The sequence below is a fragment of the Acomys minous genome, assembly GCF_964271855.1.
Source record: "Acomys minous genome assembly, chromosome: 10".
In the NCBI taxonomy this organism is placed as follows: Eukaryota; Metazoa; Chordata; class Mammalia; order Rodentia; family Muridae; genus Acomys; species Acomys minous.
Window position 1 is genome coordinate 114,620,464 of NC_140491.1, and position 17,545 is coordinate 114,638,008.

At 41.4% G+C, this 17,545-nt stretch overlaps 1 protein-coding gene across 5 annotated transcripts in view; it reads right to left on the bottom strand.

The window, feature by feature from the left end:
• The window catches only part of PDE1A (phosphodiesterase 1A), a 278,238-nt gene that overhangs the window by 86,040 nt on the left and 174,653 nt on the right, over positions 1 to 17,545 (bottom strand). For all 5 annotated transcript variants that reach the window (XM_084800179.1, XM_084800178.1, XM_084800177.1 and 2 more), the window contains one exon: positions 3,585 to 3,698. In XM_084800179.1, the coding sequence (XP_084656305.1) occupies positions 3,585 to 3,698 (114 nt within the window). The remainder of the gene's footprint in view (positions 1 to 3,584; positions 3,699 to 17,545) is intronic.

The window sequence follows — 17,545 nt, forward strand, 5'->3', positions numbered from 1 at the left end:
TGGATGCATGCATGTTGAAGAATGCAAATAGATCCATATTTATCACCTTGTACAAAAGTCAAGTCCAAGTGGATCAAAGAAATCAAGATGGATACACTAAATCAAATAGAAGGGAAAGTGGGAAATAGCTTTGAACTAATTGACACAGGAGACAACTTTCTGAACAGAACACCAACAGCTTAACAATAAATGGAACCTCATGAAACTGAAAAGCTTCTGCAAGGCAAAGGACACTCAGTAAGACAAAATGGCAACCTGTAAAATGGGAAAAGATGTTTACCAATCCTACATCCAACAGAGGGCCAATATCCAAAACATACAAAGAACTAAAGAAATTAAACAACAAATGAAATAATTCAATTTTTAAATAGGGGGCGCAGAGCTAAACAGAGAATTCTCAACAGAGGCTGAGAAGCACTTAATGAAATGTTCAGTGTCCTTAGTCATCAGGGAAGCATGAATCAAAATGATTCTGAGAGGTAATCCCCCTCAGGAACAGTCATAGGGGAGGGGAATAATGGGAAAATGGGAGGGAGGGAAGAATGGGAGGATACAAGGGAGGGGATAACCATTGAGATGTAACAAGAATAAATTAATAAAAAATTAAAAAAAAACAACAAAATGATTCTGAGACTCCATTTTACACCTGTCAGAATGGCAAAGATCAAAAACTCAAGTGACAGCACATACAAGGATGTGAAGAAAGGGGAACACTTCTCCATTGCTGGTAGGAATGGAAACTTGTACAACTACTTTGGAAACCAATCTGGTGGTTTCTCAGAAAACTGGAAATCATGCTACCTCAAGACCCCGCTTACTACTCCTGGGCATATACCCAAAAGACACTCCATCATACAAGAAGGACACTTGCTCAATTATATTCATAGGAGCTTTACTTGTAATAGCCAGAAACTGCTACATGTCTTCAACTAAAGAATGAATAAAGTAAATAAAGAACATTTACACACTGAAATACTATTTGGCTATTAAAAACAAGGACATCATGAAATTTTCAGGCAAATGGATGGGAACTAGCAAGTTTCATCCTGAGTGAAGTAACTCAGACCCAGAAAGACAGACCCGGTATGTTCTCACTTAGAAGCAGATATTAGCCATAAAGTACAGGATAACCATATTACAACCACAGACCCAAAAACTCTGTAAGTAGCACGGAGGGCCCAAGGGAGGATGCTTGAAAAATAGACATCTGTAGTAGATGAAGGGAGGGAATTGGGTGGGAGAGCGGGTGGGGAGGGGAATGGGTGGAGGGGATCAGGTGTGAGATGAGTCAGGGGTGGGAAGGCGGAGAGGGCAAAGACAGAAAGGACATTGGGCAGGGGGCATCTCTGAGACAGGAGAGGCTCCCGGGAGTCTAGGGGCGTAAGCCTAGCTGAGACTCCTAACAGCAGGAATATGAAGCCTGAAGAGGCCACCTCTGTAGCCACGTGGAATTTCCAGTGGAGGGAGGGGGACACTAACCCACCCACGAAACCTTTGCCCTAAAATGTGTCTAGCCTTCAAGAGGTGTAGAGATAAAAATGGAGAAGAGATTGGGGGAATTGGCCAATCAACGACTGGCCCCCCAACTTGATGCCCACCCCATGGCAGAGCCAACCTCTGACACTATTAATGACACTCTGCTATGCTTGCAGACAGGAGCCTAGCATAGCTGTCCTCTGAGAGGCTTCACCAGCACCTGATGGAAATATAGAGAGAGACCCACAGCCAATAAGCAAAGCTTGGGGAGTCTTGTGGAAGAGCGGGAAGAGGGGGGTTGAGGGAGGCCGAGGGGTCAAGCCCAACACAAGAAGGCTTATGGAATAAACCAACCTGGGCCCGTGGGGGCTCTCAGAGACTGACTCACCAAGCAAAGAGCATGCATAAGTTGGACTCGGCCACCCTACATTTATGTCATAGATGTGCAGCTTGTTCTTCATGTGAGTTCTCTAAAACTGAGATTGGGGACTGCCTCTGACACTGCTTCCTGCCTTTGGCTCCCTTCCCTATGGGTGGGCTGTATTTTCTGGCCTCAGAGGGAGAGGATGCAATTAGTCCTGCTGCTACTTGAGATACCAGGGTTGGTACCCATGTGGGGGCCTCCCTTTGTCTAAGGAGAAGGGAGCAGGGAGAGGAGAGAAGAGGAGGGAGGAGGCTTTCATCAGGCTGTAAACTGATTATAATTTTAAAATATGTCATTAGAAAAATATATAATACTGGGAGAACCGGGAGCATCGGGACTAAGCTGGAGATAAGACTTTCAGGAACCATTTCTTCTCCTAGTTGACCCTTGAGTCATACCGTGACAGGCATGCACGAACTCCCACTTCAGTTACTTGGATAAGAGGCCAAGAATCTGAAAGCACCTAGCCCAGACCCTGACCTTGGATAACAATATGAATTTACTGCCTGCTAAATGACAGCATGTGAGAAGTCCAGGACACAGAGATAAACAGTTCCATCTCACATTTTCTTTAACCCTTCTCATCTTCCCGCAGCTCAGACTTGACCTAGGTGACCGTGACCAGGGGGGACAGGGCCTGGTGGCACGTACACACGTTTGCTGCTCACTCTAACGCTTACTGGTCATTCAGTGTTGTGGCTGGATGGGGGAGGGATGACGGGGCAAGGATCCTAATTGACTGTGCTATTGCTATACGCATAATAAATTCCCAAGTGCTGGCTCTTTCATTATAAGTTCTTCAGAGATAAGTGGTTTGAGTACATCCTGAGCCTTATTTTCTCAGAAGTTATGACTGCATTGATAAGTTCCAGCCCTGATTCCTATATAAGAAATCAGGTCAGCCTCCCCCTCTTCACAGGCTGTCAGTTCTCTTTGGCACAGCAAGAAACTTCTCCCTAATTCCCTTTTGTCTTTGAACTCTGGACGTGTACACCTCTGCTCCCACACACTCTCAGCTCTGGATTCCTGTAACTTTCACCTTTGCTGGTGGGAAAAGCAGGAACCTGCCTCAGTGTTTGCTGAGTACCAGGAGATAATGGTCAAAGCACTTACATTTACAAATACCTGTGATGCAGATGGGATTTGGCTGAGAGCCACGGTACTGTGTTGCCAGTACCCTTGCAACAAATCTCCCTGTCCAAACCTCCTCTTACTGTCAACTGTGATGCTCAGTTTGGGACATGGGATACTTAGCTAACTCTCAGAAGCCCTCCACATGAGTTCTGATGACTCCATTGCATGGAACTCAGACCTCTTTTCAAATAAGGGGTTTTGAATGTTGAGATAACAGAATAAACCCTTACATTAATGGAAACTAGCTCAAGCCTACATACGTCTCTTGATATTTAAAAGTCTAAGAACAAAGATGAAGGAACAAGAAATTTAATTGTGTTTCATAAATTTACTATACGATTATTTTATTATATAAGTATTTGGACTAAAGTGTAATTTAAAAAAGTAATATTCCAGTTAACTAGTTAGGTGAAAGTAAACATCAAATTATCATACGACTTTGATTTTTGTTTCATACTAAGAATTTCTATTTTCTTTGTAATATAAGAGGCTTAAAAAGGGAAAAAGAGAAGGAAAGCAATGAAGATGAGGGGGAGGGGCTGGGACTCACCTTGTCTCATCAATGTAAACTGCTTCCAACACTGATGCTGCATATTCAATATTCTTCTTTAGGTCGACCACGTTGACGTCACCCTTCTCCAGCTGCTTCACCAAGCATCTTAGTCTATTTCCAAAAGAGACAGAGAGAGAAGTAGATTCTTTATAACCAAGTATAAATGGGCCAATGTTAGACACACAAACTAATTAAAACAGTTAACGTAACTATTTCTAGGTCGTATGCAGAAATATTTTCATTTTTGTATAATGAAAAACCATCTTTCTAATGTAAGTAATTATTAGAAGTGATGTCCACTTCTGAGAAACATCAGGAGTTTGTTTCTCCTGGAGTCTCCCACATAGTGTAAGAACCATAATCAAGGCAAGTTTTCCTGAAAATTCGAGACAGTGTGTTCAAGACATTTTCCAAAGAGTACATTTTTTGGACTAGAATTGTATCTCTGATCATTCTGCTTCTATGGTGCTGGCCACTTTATCTTCCAAAGGCACCATGTATTGTTCAGTGTCTACAACAAAGGGAGAAAGATAAAAGGCAAAGCTGGCTGCCAGGATACGAGCAGCACAGTACCAGCGCCCGCTCCGCTCCATAACATTCTTGAGTCCCAGCACACAGAAATGGACTGATACCAAAACCCAGGCACCAAAAGAAACCTTCCCCGCTTAAGTCATTTCCGTCTGGTATTGTTACAGTGATGCACACTAATCAAACCGCAGTCTGCTGCAACAGTGTTTCAGCCCATGCGAATCTGAAAACTATCGTCTCCTGGCTTTGCCCGCGGGACCACGAGTTTCAATCCTCACAGAACTTTCAAAGTGTGAAGCACAAGTAGACAGGCCTGGAATCCTGCTCGACACAGACTGAGACGACTAAGGGCAACATTTTAAGACCCTGGATTTGGAGATGGTTGTCCCGCAGCACTAGACATCCAACACAGAGAGAGAATCCAAGGGATCTGGGTGTGAATGGGACACATTAGGGAACGTCTAAGCAATAAACTGTGAAGCGCGGGGTTCCGGAACCAGCTGCCTTTGGCTGAGCTGGAGCTACACTGCTTGTCTGGGTCCACTGCCTTTCACTGAGCACAGAGGGTCACACACCCCTTTCTGTACATGCTACACATAAGCAAGGTGAAGACAACTTAGCTATTTCCCTAAATTGTCAGACAATTTAATTCCATCAAAGGAGATGGCAGAACACACCTACACTTGAGCACTAGCTAAAATAGAGTAACTTCACTTTTCCCATAGTTTACCTTTAGTGATTTCCAATACCGGGCTTTAGAGTACGGGAGAATGAATTGAGAACTTTGCAAAAGGCAGTTGACATCCCCCCCACCACAGAGAGATGCTTTCTCTATAGAAAATTCCACACCTTTATTAAAACTTTTTGAGGATCTATGAATTATTACACTTTCACATTAATTTCATGAAATAAAATACAGACTGATCACAGAATGAGTTTACACACCAGCAAGTGGCTTACACAGAGTTCCCACAGCGAAACAAAGTCTAACTTGAGAAAAGTACCACTCTAGCAAGTGACACAGGAAGGCAATGGCAGACCTAGCATTGAGGCGCTCTAATAAATCACTGTGATGACAAGGAAATGGCATGAAAAGGACTCTGAAATTTCTGGCTCAGACTTCAAATGTGGTCAAATTGCCTTTTATTTATGAAAGAATCAGGGATTTTTGCTTCTATTTCTCTGTACTAGTGTAAATATCTATCACAGATATTTTCTCCTTGTGCACACTGAAGCTGTTTTGATTTGGGTTCTTATGAGTGTATTGCAATAAACCTAGTGCAGAAATCTCCTTCACACTCTGGATCTTTGTTTTATACATTGTTGCTTAGCGATTTCCTCCAAGCTGAAAAGCCTCTCTCACCATGCCAAGGGAGGACTGACAACAATCTAGAAGGTTGTGTCAAATCTCCAGGTATGTTTATGTAGGCATCTCCACATGGGAATTCACTAAAGGAGAGACTGGAGCCTGAATAGCACCTTCTCATGGGCCAAGGAAAAGGGGGTGTCATCAGAGTGTCAGCATGCTTCTGGGCTGGCTGTGATGGAGGCTGCTTTACCAAGTGTGTCTTCACTGTTGTGATGTGCTGAGTTCTCAGACACAGTGACCGGGACAAACCTTTCTCAAGTGCTGAGGTCACACATATGAGAACATAACGAATTAACTAATATGCCACCACTAAGAATGACAGAGAAGCAAGATGGAAGTGGCCTGTGCCAGGCTGTGGTGACATGTACCTCTACCTGCAGCACCTGGGGGCTGAACCAGGAGTAAGACCATCAATTCAGGACCACTCTAGGGCCAGAAATACTTTGAATTTCATATGTATGCAACTAAACCTAATCCTGAAGAATCAAATGTATAATAAACTAATCAAGATGAACTCAAGAACAGGGAAGTTCATACAAAAAAAGGCAGAGTGCTTCCTGGAAGGTTACACATGAGTGGGTTTCCTAACTGATAGCCTAAGTTGTCTCCAGGGAGTAGCTCCATCAGTTGCTCCATCATCATCATCAACATCACATTTAACTGCTTATGTTCTGTTGTTGTTGTTGTTGTTGTTGTTGTTGTTGTTGTTGTTGTTTTGTTTTGTTTTTCTAAACTAAGCTTCCAGGTATATCGGGGGAAAATATCTATCTCATAAAACCTCTTTAGATATCTCTCTGTACTTAAAAACCAAACCACGCCTCATTTATTCCTTCCACACCCACACTGAAATATCTCCTTGTTTGTTCTGACACTGAGTCACACATTTAGCAGGCATGTGAAGAGGCACAAAAAATTGATCAGTAATGAAATGTTGGAAGTGTGTGTGACAGAAATCAGAAGACCATAGGTGACATGACAGCAGAAAGGAGACTACTGGGGGTGGGAGGGCCTGCAGAGAGGGAGGGCCTGCGGAGAGGGAGGGCCTGCGGAGAGGGAGGGCCTGCGGAGAGGGAGGGCCTGCAGAGAGGGAGGGCCTGCAGAGAGGGAGGGGCTGTAGAGAGGGAGGGCACAGAAGAGAAAAGGGAAAGAGAGAAACAGAAAATGAAAATTTTGTTTGAAAAATTCCATAATGGAATCTAATTCATTGTTAATAAAACAAAATGAAAAGAAAGACATTTATTGACCCAAATACAACAAGGATGAGCAAAATGATCAACAAGTTTGCTAAAATACAATTATTAAAATAAACTCATAAAAAGACATTATGCTAATAAATTTAACATCTCTGATAAAATGAACCTTGAGAGATACAAACTACTAAATTTCAAGAAGAAATGAATTAAACTGAGTTTGTGCCAAAAATTCTTTCTTAAGAACCAAGAGTGTAGTATTGAAGTTGAAAGAATAAATAAATAAATAAAATGAATATATATCACAGAGCTATCAGGACAAGACGCTATTGTGTCACCTTCAGGAAGTCCTGTCCACCTCAGAACCTAATACAACAGGAAGTAACAATGAGGACCCATTAGAAAAGGAGATTCTTTACTCCGAAGCTCAGTGATCCAGAATTAATATCTGAGCTTCACCAAGCAGCAGCATGTGCAGCTTTAAAGGCACTTCAGGCACTTTCATGATGCCATCGCATTGGTAAGTGATGCGTTAAGAGCTATAAAGTTCCCTAAAAGTCTGAATCACTGAAGAAAACAAAGAGAAAAACTGTGAGATCAGTGGGTTGCTACTGTAGGTATTGGGACTGCATGTGCTAACACCATATTGTATCCCAGGCATTTACTAAGAGATAGGTTTTAGGCACCTTCATAACCCCAAACAAATGTAACTATATAAGAGAAAGGTTTATCTCAGTCACTGTCTCTGAGAACTCAGCACATCACAACAGTGAAGACACACTTGGTAAAGCAGCCTCCATCACAGCCAGCCCAGAAGCATGCTGACACTCTGATGACACCCCCTTTTCCTTGGCCCATGAGAAGGTGCTATTCAGGCTCCAATCTCTCCTTTAGTGAATTCCCATGTGGAGATGCCTACATATACATACCTAGACATTTGACACAACCTTCTAGATTGTTGTCAGTCCTCCCTTGGCATGGTGAGAGAGGCTCTTCAGTTTGGAGGAAATCGCTAAGCAACAATGTATAAAACAAGAGAATCTTTTCCTGATGGTAATAATTGTATCACTGTGTACTTATGTATGTGTATAAGTAATGTATTTTATACCTTGAATGTACAACAAAACAGCATATGATTAGCTTTATTATATTAGCCTTAAATGTATTTAGATATAATAGTCTCTATTTAAAGGAACAAAATGATCCCATTGACAGACAGTGTAGTCATTTCTTACTATTTGTGGAGGACTGTGGTCAGAACCCTTACAGATACCCAGATCAATGGCTACTCAAATCTAAGGAACTGGTGTAGTCTTTAAATTTACCCTGCGCAACATGCCCTATGGTTCGTTATAATCCTGAGTGATATGAAAACTGTGTAAGTACCCGCTGTACTGTGTCCATTAGGGCATAATGACAGAAGGAAAAGACTGTGGCTGTCCAGTTCGGATGCATTAGCTCCTCACTGCTTCCAAACCACAGGTGGTTGAATCAAGTGACGTGGAACCTGTGAGCCCGAAGTACCTGCCTCCGTGATGAGTAGCTTTCTCTAGGTCTAAAATTATACCCAACTTTTTTTTCTTCTCTAAGAATATGACAAGTTAATAAAGTATTTATCACTGCTTCAATGGATGTCAGCTTATTGTTTTTATAGAAATAGGCATTGCATAACTCCCAGCATGTAAAAGAATTCCCTTTTAAGTCCAGAGATAGTTAGAAAGACCTTCAAGATGCACTTCTTTCTCCTTGGAGACAAAACAAACAAAGTAAAAACCTTTACAACCATATAACTCTAAGACAGGAAGAGCCTAGTGCCATGTACACCTAGGCACTTTTAACAGCTTGACAACACTATGATTAAATAAAAACATACTAGTATTTAATAGATGTATTTGAGGCTGTGTGTCTTGATGAAAAGACAGACTTTTGCCCACTAATTAGTTATTTACTCAAATCAAGGAGACAGGCTGGGAATAAGAAACACTCATTACAGCTGCGCTGGGGAGCAGTTAGCATCTTAAATGTCATTCTCCTGGACGTTAGAGAACTCGTTTAGCACTCAGCTCCTCTGTCTTTTGTTAAGCACCTCTCACTCATCCCTGCTGTCTCTGTGACTCTCTATTATGCACCTGACACTCTGAGTCTGACCTATGGAGAGAGATTATTATCATAAATGAAAAGCAAGGAGCATCAGAGAAAGGAAAAGAGAGGGAGAAGTGGAGCCTTCATGGCACTTGTTTATTCTCCCTAAAGGATTCTCCTCCTCCCCTTCCTCCTCCTCCCCTTCCTCCCCTTCCTCCTCCTTCCCTTCCTCCTCCTCCCTCTCCTCCTCCTCCCCCTCCTCCTCCCCCTCCTCGCCTTCTCTTCTCTTCTACAGAGGAAGCTTTTGGGGAAAGCCTCCACAGAGCTCTCTTTCAGCCCATTGTGTCTCTCTGTCTCTGTTTCTCTCTGTGTGTCTGTCTGCATCTGTCTGTCTATCTATTTACCTGCCCTGCCCCACATTTACCTGACTTCTTTCAGCCTCTTAATTATTCCATCTCCTTGCTGTGCTCTTCTCCTTTCTCTGAGTTTTCTAACTGTTCTGCTCCCTGATGCTTCAGGTCTATGGACATCCCTAAGGTGCCATGCTACTAAGTCAGAGGGATTTTCGTAACCCTGGATGCATCCATAAATACTGTACAAGTGTTAAGACTATTAATCATTACTCACATCACCTGTAGTAAGTCTGTTTTAGCATATCACCCACAATACTCCCTAATGGAGCACCGTCATTCCCTCTTTCCAGGGATGTTTAGTGCAGCCCCGAGAATTCACTGAGAAGACTAAAGGCAGGAAGGAGGCAGGCTGAGGGAGGCGTACCCTACTTCATCCATTTCCACTGCCTCACAGAAAGGAAGAATATTTACTGGAGTGATGTTTTCTAGATGTCTGTAGTGGCCGGTGTCTAGCCAATGGCAGGGTTAGGAAGAATGAGACCCCACTGAAGGCCTGGGCTCAGCTCCACCTACAAAAATGCTAAAGAATCTAGAAGTGCTGGAAATCCTCAGGCAAATTGACTTCCTCACACTAGAGGATTCTGGAAAAAGGTGTTTATAGAGAGGTACTGATGCAAGATGTGCCAGAAATTTTGTGATGTATTTTTAAAATCAAGTAAAAAGAAAAGAGTTGTAAATGGATTTATGGTTTAAAATTAATCATGGTGGATTACTTTTTAAAACCTTTACTACTGTTCCACTCCTGAAGCTTCACAAATATGACAAAAGAATTGAAAATATAACCTAAAAATAGGGACAAAAAAGGACATAGAAGAAGACAAGAGCAAATTTGCAGCCCAGCTTTGGAAAACAGTGAGGTGTGGTAGCTGATTTGCTGGGTAGTCAGACAGACACAACCAAGAACCACCTGCAGAGGTAGAGCCGGGAATCCTCCACATCAGGTTGGCCTGTGAGCATGTCTGAGAGGATTGTTAATTGATGGAGGGAGGACCCAGACCACTACTGGGTGGCACCATTGCATAGACTGGGCCCTGAACTGCCTAAGAGTGACTAAAGATAGGTAAAAATACAACAGCCTGTGGTGCGTAGCTGATAATAGGAATTCCTTCTTCATAGTTTTGGAGCTCTGAAGGCCGAGACCTCCATCAAGGGCTACAGATCTAGGACCAGGCCCAGCTTCCTTCCGCTTTTCACTGTTTCTCCTCTGGCAAAAGAAACAAATGAGCTTTTATTAAAAGGCTCCTTTCAGTAAGGCACAGATTTCTTTATCTCTGCCGTCTCAGGTCTACTCACATCCCACAGGCTCCTCCTCCAGAGAACATCTTCTTAGAAAGTAGGAGGACTAGATGTCATCATCTAAATTTGGGGGTTGGGGGATGGAAACAAACACAGCAAGTGGCTTGGAACATTTAATTAATGCAGAACCATGTACCAACAGGCTTTAAAAATATACCAGCCAAGAAGGAAAATCATATAAAAATAGATTTTTTAGAGAAACATGCACACAAAAAATAAAACTACAGAAAGAAAATCAACATGGAATTTGTCCAATTATAATAGAATACATAAGAAAGCCCAATAAACAGAAACATTTCCATAATAGTACCCAAAGCATACAAGTCTTTCTGTTACACTTGACAGCAAGAAGAAAATTGAGTCTCTTAAAGAAGCTCTTGAAATCCCAGGCCTTCCCCAGAGATGTATTTCTGTACATAGGCAGCAATCCAGGACAACTTGAAAGGATGGTAGCTTTTATTGTTAACTGTTGTATACACTACAAAAAGAAGAAAAGCCAATGACTTCTAATTTAGATCTCTCTTCTTCTTCTTCTTCTTCTTCTTCTTCTTCTTCTTCTTCTTCTTCTTCTTCTTCTTCTTCTTCTTCTTCCCTCTCCTAAATGGGTTGCGAGATAAAATTAACCCACTACTTCTGCTGAATATTATAGAATTCCCCCCTATCTTGCTAGTGCTATGGTTTCTATATCCACATTCCCTCGGGATCACTGCAAAGGATTCTTTCCTCATGAGGTTCTTTTGAGAGTTATTCACTGACACTGACACTGATAATAGTAGTTAGAGGATGTTGTCACCTCTGTCACCTTCTGCATAGCAAATTCAGTGTAGTTTAACCCAAGGAAGGGAAAGGAAAGCACTCAAATGGTCTCGTTAAGGTTTAACTAGGAAAAGAAAGCAACTCTGTTTATTAAAATCAAGAACTTAACTCTCAGAATTGATCCATGAAGTGATGGGTGACAACATAATCAGGTGAACGTTGGTAACTGTGGAGAGTTTTGTCTGGGCAGTGGATCAGGATGTCCTGGGAACTCTGTTAATGCCACTGGGATAGGCAATCCTGCCTCTGTCCTTTACCTCTCCAAGTGTTCTGATTGCATACAAATTTACATGTCTTCCCCATTATAGACTGCCCATGTCATGCCCACAAAAGTCATTATGTGATCTCGTGGCTCTAATCCATTGCTCACACACTGCTGTGTGATTTCAGTCCAATGATTGGTTCTGTCATCACCGTTAGCTGGTTATCAGCTACTTCAGTTTTACAAGTATCATTTTCCCCGCGTCTATGGCCGAGGATCCCGTCACATCTGCTAGGTACCAATCAGTGATTCTCTTCCTCATTCTGCAGAGCTCTGTCTTGGAGTTTGTTTTCTTCGGACTCAAACCTGGTTGAGGTGCTCTCCAGTTCCCAGCCCGAGGCTTCCATGTCCGCATTCTTTACGGACCGCCTATTTCTGGACACGATGGCGTCCTCCTTCCTCGGTTTTCCCTGTCTTGCTTTAAAGCTCACACCCTCTAGTACATTCTAGCAAACTGTGTATGGGGCATAAATCCTGTGTCTCTGAATGCTAAAAATATTGTTTCTTTTCTTTCCATTGGATTGACAGTTTGACAGAGCACTGTAAGCTGGGAAGCACTTTCTCTCAAAATGTATAAGCTCAGTTTCCCGGTGGTGGGGTGTCTTCAACGTGGTTGCTGTGGTTCACTGACAGCTACTAATTTTCTTCCTGATTACATACCATGTCTCAAATGTCATTAAAACATCCATCTCCAATTACCTTTCTTTTGTTCACTTTCATTTTTATAGAAGTCTATCTCTAATTTTAGTTGGGAAAGCGGGTTCAAGTTAGAAAGAAAATAGGTATATCTGACAATTAATTATCATTATCCAAACATAAAAATTTGACCATATTAGTGAATAAATAATAATAATAATAATAATAATAATAATAATAATAATCTCCAAAAGGCAAAACCAATGAAAATTTTTTATGACATCTCAAAATAACTGGATAAAATATCAATGGTTAAGAAGCTTCCAGACATCAATGGGCACTGCCCGCTTGGTCTTGAGTAAAACTATAGACTGTTTGTTACCATAGCAAGGCAGAATGATGGAGAGATTTAAGAAGTGGAGACTTATAGCATCACTGCAAGTTCATGCAGAGCTACCCAGTTCTGGTACAGAGACTCGGTCTGCTTACAGTGAACAATCCTGCAGCTCTTGTACTTCATCTCCCTCACTATGAAGACTCATGGAGCGTGTCCTGCACTTTAGGATGCTGCTTGACTCATTTTCTTTAGTAAATTTCAGTGTGACTCTTTCTCCTCATCAGTGGCTGCTGTGTTTTTGAAGGTGGGATGCTCCCTCGTGTCCTATAATGCTCATGATGATCTTTCAACTGCAATTTGGTTTTACAGTGCCCTACGGTGAGTGGGGAGCGGGGGGGGGGGGCATACTGAAAATTGTCATAATGAGTTCTTTACTTAGGAGTATTTACAAGAAAATGGCTTTTGAAAGAAATAACATAGGCTTGTGGAACAAATGGCCTTGCCATAACTTGAGAGTGGTACAATAAAATAACAGAGTAATCTCAAGAAACCTCTCTGACTGCTAACCACATAGAAGAAGCCAGCCAGGATGCTGATAGCTACCCAGTCCATGAAAGAACCAGATGTTAAAGACATATTGCTAAGAAAGGGAAATAACTGCCTATTCAGTGAGCATTGTCCTCGCCACATGTTTCCACAACAAGGAAATTAAAGAAATCAGTGATGGTGACAAAAACTGGGATAGTGAAGTTAACAAAGGCATGCAAGTATCAATCTTGAAAGTTCCCTCTCTCCTTCTCTCACTGACTGCTTAGATTACGTGCACCCAACCTTTCTTAGTTAGTAACTGAGTCTTGATGGAAAGGGAAAAAATAGTTAATTGCTTCAAGCAAACAAATGGTCAGTCCAGATCCCAATGCTACAGTCATGATATTTTGAGTTTAACATTAAATGTATTTAAAAAGTTTTATGGAAACAAATATAAAGTGTTGAACAAAAAGATCCAAGATATTGTTCCTATATATGTATGCTTCCAAACTGATGCCAAATGTGCATTTGTATATAATAAGATGATGTCATAGATACCTATAGAATAACCAAATCAGGATATGTAGGATTTTCATCTCCTTAAGCATTTGTCGTTTTTACATGTTGGGAACTTTTAGCTCACCTCTTCTGGTCTTGGTGAGACATATGTAGTTGTGACCTACTGCGCAGTAAATGTTAGAATTTATCCCTCCAAGCCGTACTTCATGATCCATTGCTGAGCCGCCTTTGTCTTTCCTTGTCAGGCTTACTTGACTCACTGCAGTGTCTTTCAAGTCTCTCCACGTAGTTTTAAAAAACAAGAGTGTCTGCTTCCTTGTTGTTGACTAATCTTTCATGCATCAGCTCCCTTCCTTTGTCCACTCATGGACCTCTGGCTTGGTTTGGTTCCCTGTCTTGGTTCCTGTGAATGGTTCTGCAGTGAGCACAGGAGCACAGGAAGTCCTCTGACAGAAGGATTTCATTCCCTTTGCATACATATATAACAGTGGTACAGATGAACCACATTGTCCCTAGTTATCTGCGGACTCCCCACACTATTTTCCATGTATACATTTTAAATTGATAGTGTAAGAGATGTTGTAGTGTATTAAGAACCTGTCTTACACTGGGGTGGTGGTGGCACACACCTTTACCCTCAGCACTAGGGAGGCAGAGGCAGGCAGATCTCTGTGAGTTCAAGGCCAGTCTGATCTACAGAGCAAGTTCGCAAGCTCCAGCCAAGACAACACAAAGAGAAAACCTGTCGCAAAACAAAACAGTTTCACTATGAAATAAATTGAACAAATTATACACAGGGAACTGCTTAGCTAGCTTCATTATAACCTCTCTCCTTCCCAATTAGGTTGAGGGTCTGAGTGGAGGATCTGTACTGTGCATTCAACTGAAAGAAGATAAAAAGGAATTTTATCTTTTCACATGAAGTGAAAAGAGTTATTTTTTCAGACCAGAACAAAATATTTCTTTAATTTATTGGCTGAATTATTCTTATTCACATTGAAAGAAATCTTAGTACAAAAATAGAAGAAACTTATTGTACTCTATTCAAATGAAAACTTTCAAAATATAGTAAGACAGGCATGGTGCTCCATGCATGCAGCTATGGCACTTGGGAAGAAGAAGGGAGGAGGAAGACTGGGAATTCAAGGTGATCCTCAGCTGCATGACAAGAACAAAAGCTATGCCTGAAAACACATCCAAGCCAAAACAAAGACAAACCCACAGTGCTGCAGAAGAATCTATACTCCAGATGGCTAACACGCAAAGGACCTCTTAATATCTCACGTTTGTTTAAATAGTGTTATTGTAGCTCAGCATCTTCACACATAGATCTAAATTGTTATCCTGTTCCTTCACAGTAGAATGCTAGGAGTAATAAAATCAGCATTAAAAGTTCTGTAAACTGTAGATATGCCAGTCGCTGTATAGTAATACTTTACAATACTGGGGTGATAGGAATAAGTCAAACAGTCCTCTGGAGCAAAACTCTTCAGGTCTCCTTTTCTTCAGAGATGTGAGCAGAAATTTTTCAGCCTTAGTTACACCTGGAAGACTGAAAACTTGTTGGTAAGCCTTGAAGAATGAGATAAAATCTTTCTGTCTTTAGCAACTCTGCTTTACCATGTATGAGTGCTCTCTGTGCTGCATATGTGTGGGTGTTCACATGTCACGGTGTGCTGTGATTGTCTGTCTACAGGGTCAAATGCCCTCTGAATTTTGAGCATCGTTGAGGCCTTATAGTTACTTATCTCTGTGGCTAGCGATCTTTTTAGGTCCCAAAGCATGCCGACTCCTTCCAGGAAGACTGGGTATTAATGGAATGCGTTTACTTCATATTATAATTCAAGATAGTTTAGAACTTAGCTTGTGTTGTGTAGAAAACAGTGACCAGAAACGCGTAAGGAAACATCATGCAATAAGATAAACACAGAGGGATTGCAATCCTCAAGAAAAATAGAGCTGGGTTTATGGATGCTGTGCTGAGCTTCTGACAAAATGATTACTTGTCTATTCATAGGATTTAAATTCTGACATTTAGCAGATTTTTCTTAAACTCTCTCAATCATATTTTATGCCTGAGATTTAATGTACAAATATATTCATTGGGTTCATCTTCCCAAAATATCCTTTGAAGTCACTGGAGGTGAAACAAATTCTCGGAAACATGGCTAATGCTCAGAGTTCCAAAGACAGCAGACCTTAGGAGTGGGGCGACGACTCAGTGGTGAGGTGAGTCAGAGCTCACTTCCAGAGAAGGAGGGCCTGAGTTTGAACCTCACAGCACCAACGTAATAAAGTAGGAGCTACTACATGCATTTGTAATGCAACCACTGTGAGGGCAGAGACATGAGAGGTGCTGGGGACTGCTGCCCATCAGTCTTGCTGAAGTGACTGGCTCTGGGTTCAGAAAGAGACCTAGTGTCAACCGAATAAGGCAGAAAGAGTAACAAAGAAAGTACTCTGATATCCTCATACTGCCTCCCCGCCTGCAAACACACATATGCCATATGCATACACCACACCCACGCATCTGTTATATGTATACACCACACACACACATGGGCATCCACCATATGAATACATCATGCGCACACAAACATATAAAAATGACATGTCTCTATCTTTAACAGTAAGACTCCTCCCAATACACTATGACTTGAAAACATTGATTTATGAATATCTGTATAGCAAAGTATGAAGCTGCTTTTCAAATGTTTAATATTGGCGGCCCTTCAGATGCACAGGTAACTCCGTAAGTATCTACTGCAAACACTTTGGAGACGTTTTCCTTTAGTTACTTGTGCTGGCCTGTACTTCATGCTTAAATTTTTAACACTCAAACATCTATGCCCTTAATGTCTACAGATCTGATCCAATTTTATGATATTTTTAAAAAGTTGATTTACTGTTTTTTATATGTCTGTATATTTAGTACTTTTTGTAGTGCTGTAAGTCAATACATGAAATGAGTCCCCTATGACTGAGCTTTGATTACTCAGTATTCAAAGTGCTTACTCATGGCATGCTCAGAGGTCCATCAACACCTATGTTCCTGACAAAGTATAAAGTGTGGCAAGTATGAGCAATGCTGATTGGAACCAATGAGTTATCAAAAATTAGATATGCAGTTAGGAGGGGACATGGAGAAATTGAAGCAGAGAAATGGGGACTATATGATATGATCATATTTCATTGTGTACAGGTCTGAAAGAAAAATCATAATTGTAAAATGTAAATGATAAATGCATGAATACTATGACAGAAATGCATGAGGGATCAGTGGCAGTTAGTTGGAAAGCTATTCATCTGGGCCTGTTAAAGAGTGATTTTTCTAAGTAGCCTCAAGTGTTGGAAAGTATGTGATTTCATTTTAGTTTTCTGTCAGAATGAAGCACCATTTCTATGTCTGGCTATGCTTTATTATAAATGGCATTAATGAGTCATATAGGAAGGGAATTGTGTCTCTCAGAGTACTGTTACATCATAATTAAGACTGAAGTCATCTTCATGAGATAAATGTGCTAGACAGATACTGACAATATTGATCACACAATTTGTTTCCAGAGAGCGTCTAGAGTCCCTCCCATACTGTCTTTTAGGCAGCCATATTTAATATCACAGGAACCTGTGACTTTTGGTTCCACCGTTTGGGCAGAAGATGAACACTGATCCAAGGACACACAGTTTCCAGAGTATCAAGACTGTGTTGTGTAGGCAGGACACAAAGTTCAGATGAGACCAGCCTCTTCTGGTTGAGATTGGGCCCCGAATGAGTTAACTACAAAAGAACTTGCCATGTTTCCAGGGTTACAAAAACTATGACTTGTTTCACAGAGCTTCCGCTGTCTTTTCTTTGTTTTGATCTTTTCCATCGGTAAGAAATAAAATCTCACACTTTTTTCTCCCCTCCCCTCCCCCACTCCCCGACACAATCATACTGGTTTTGATTATTAAACTCCATTTTGTAAGCTCGAAAACTGAG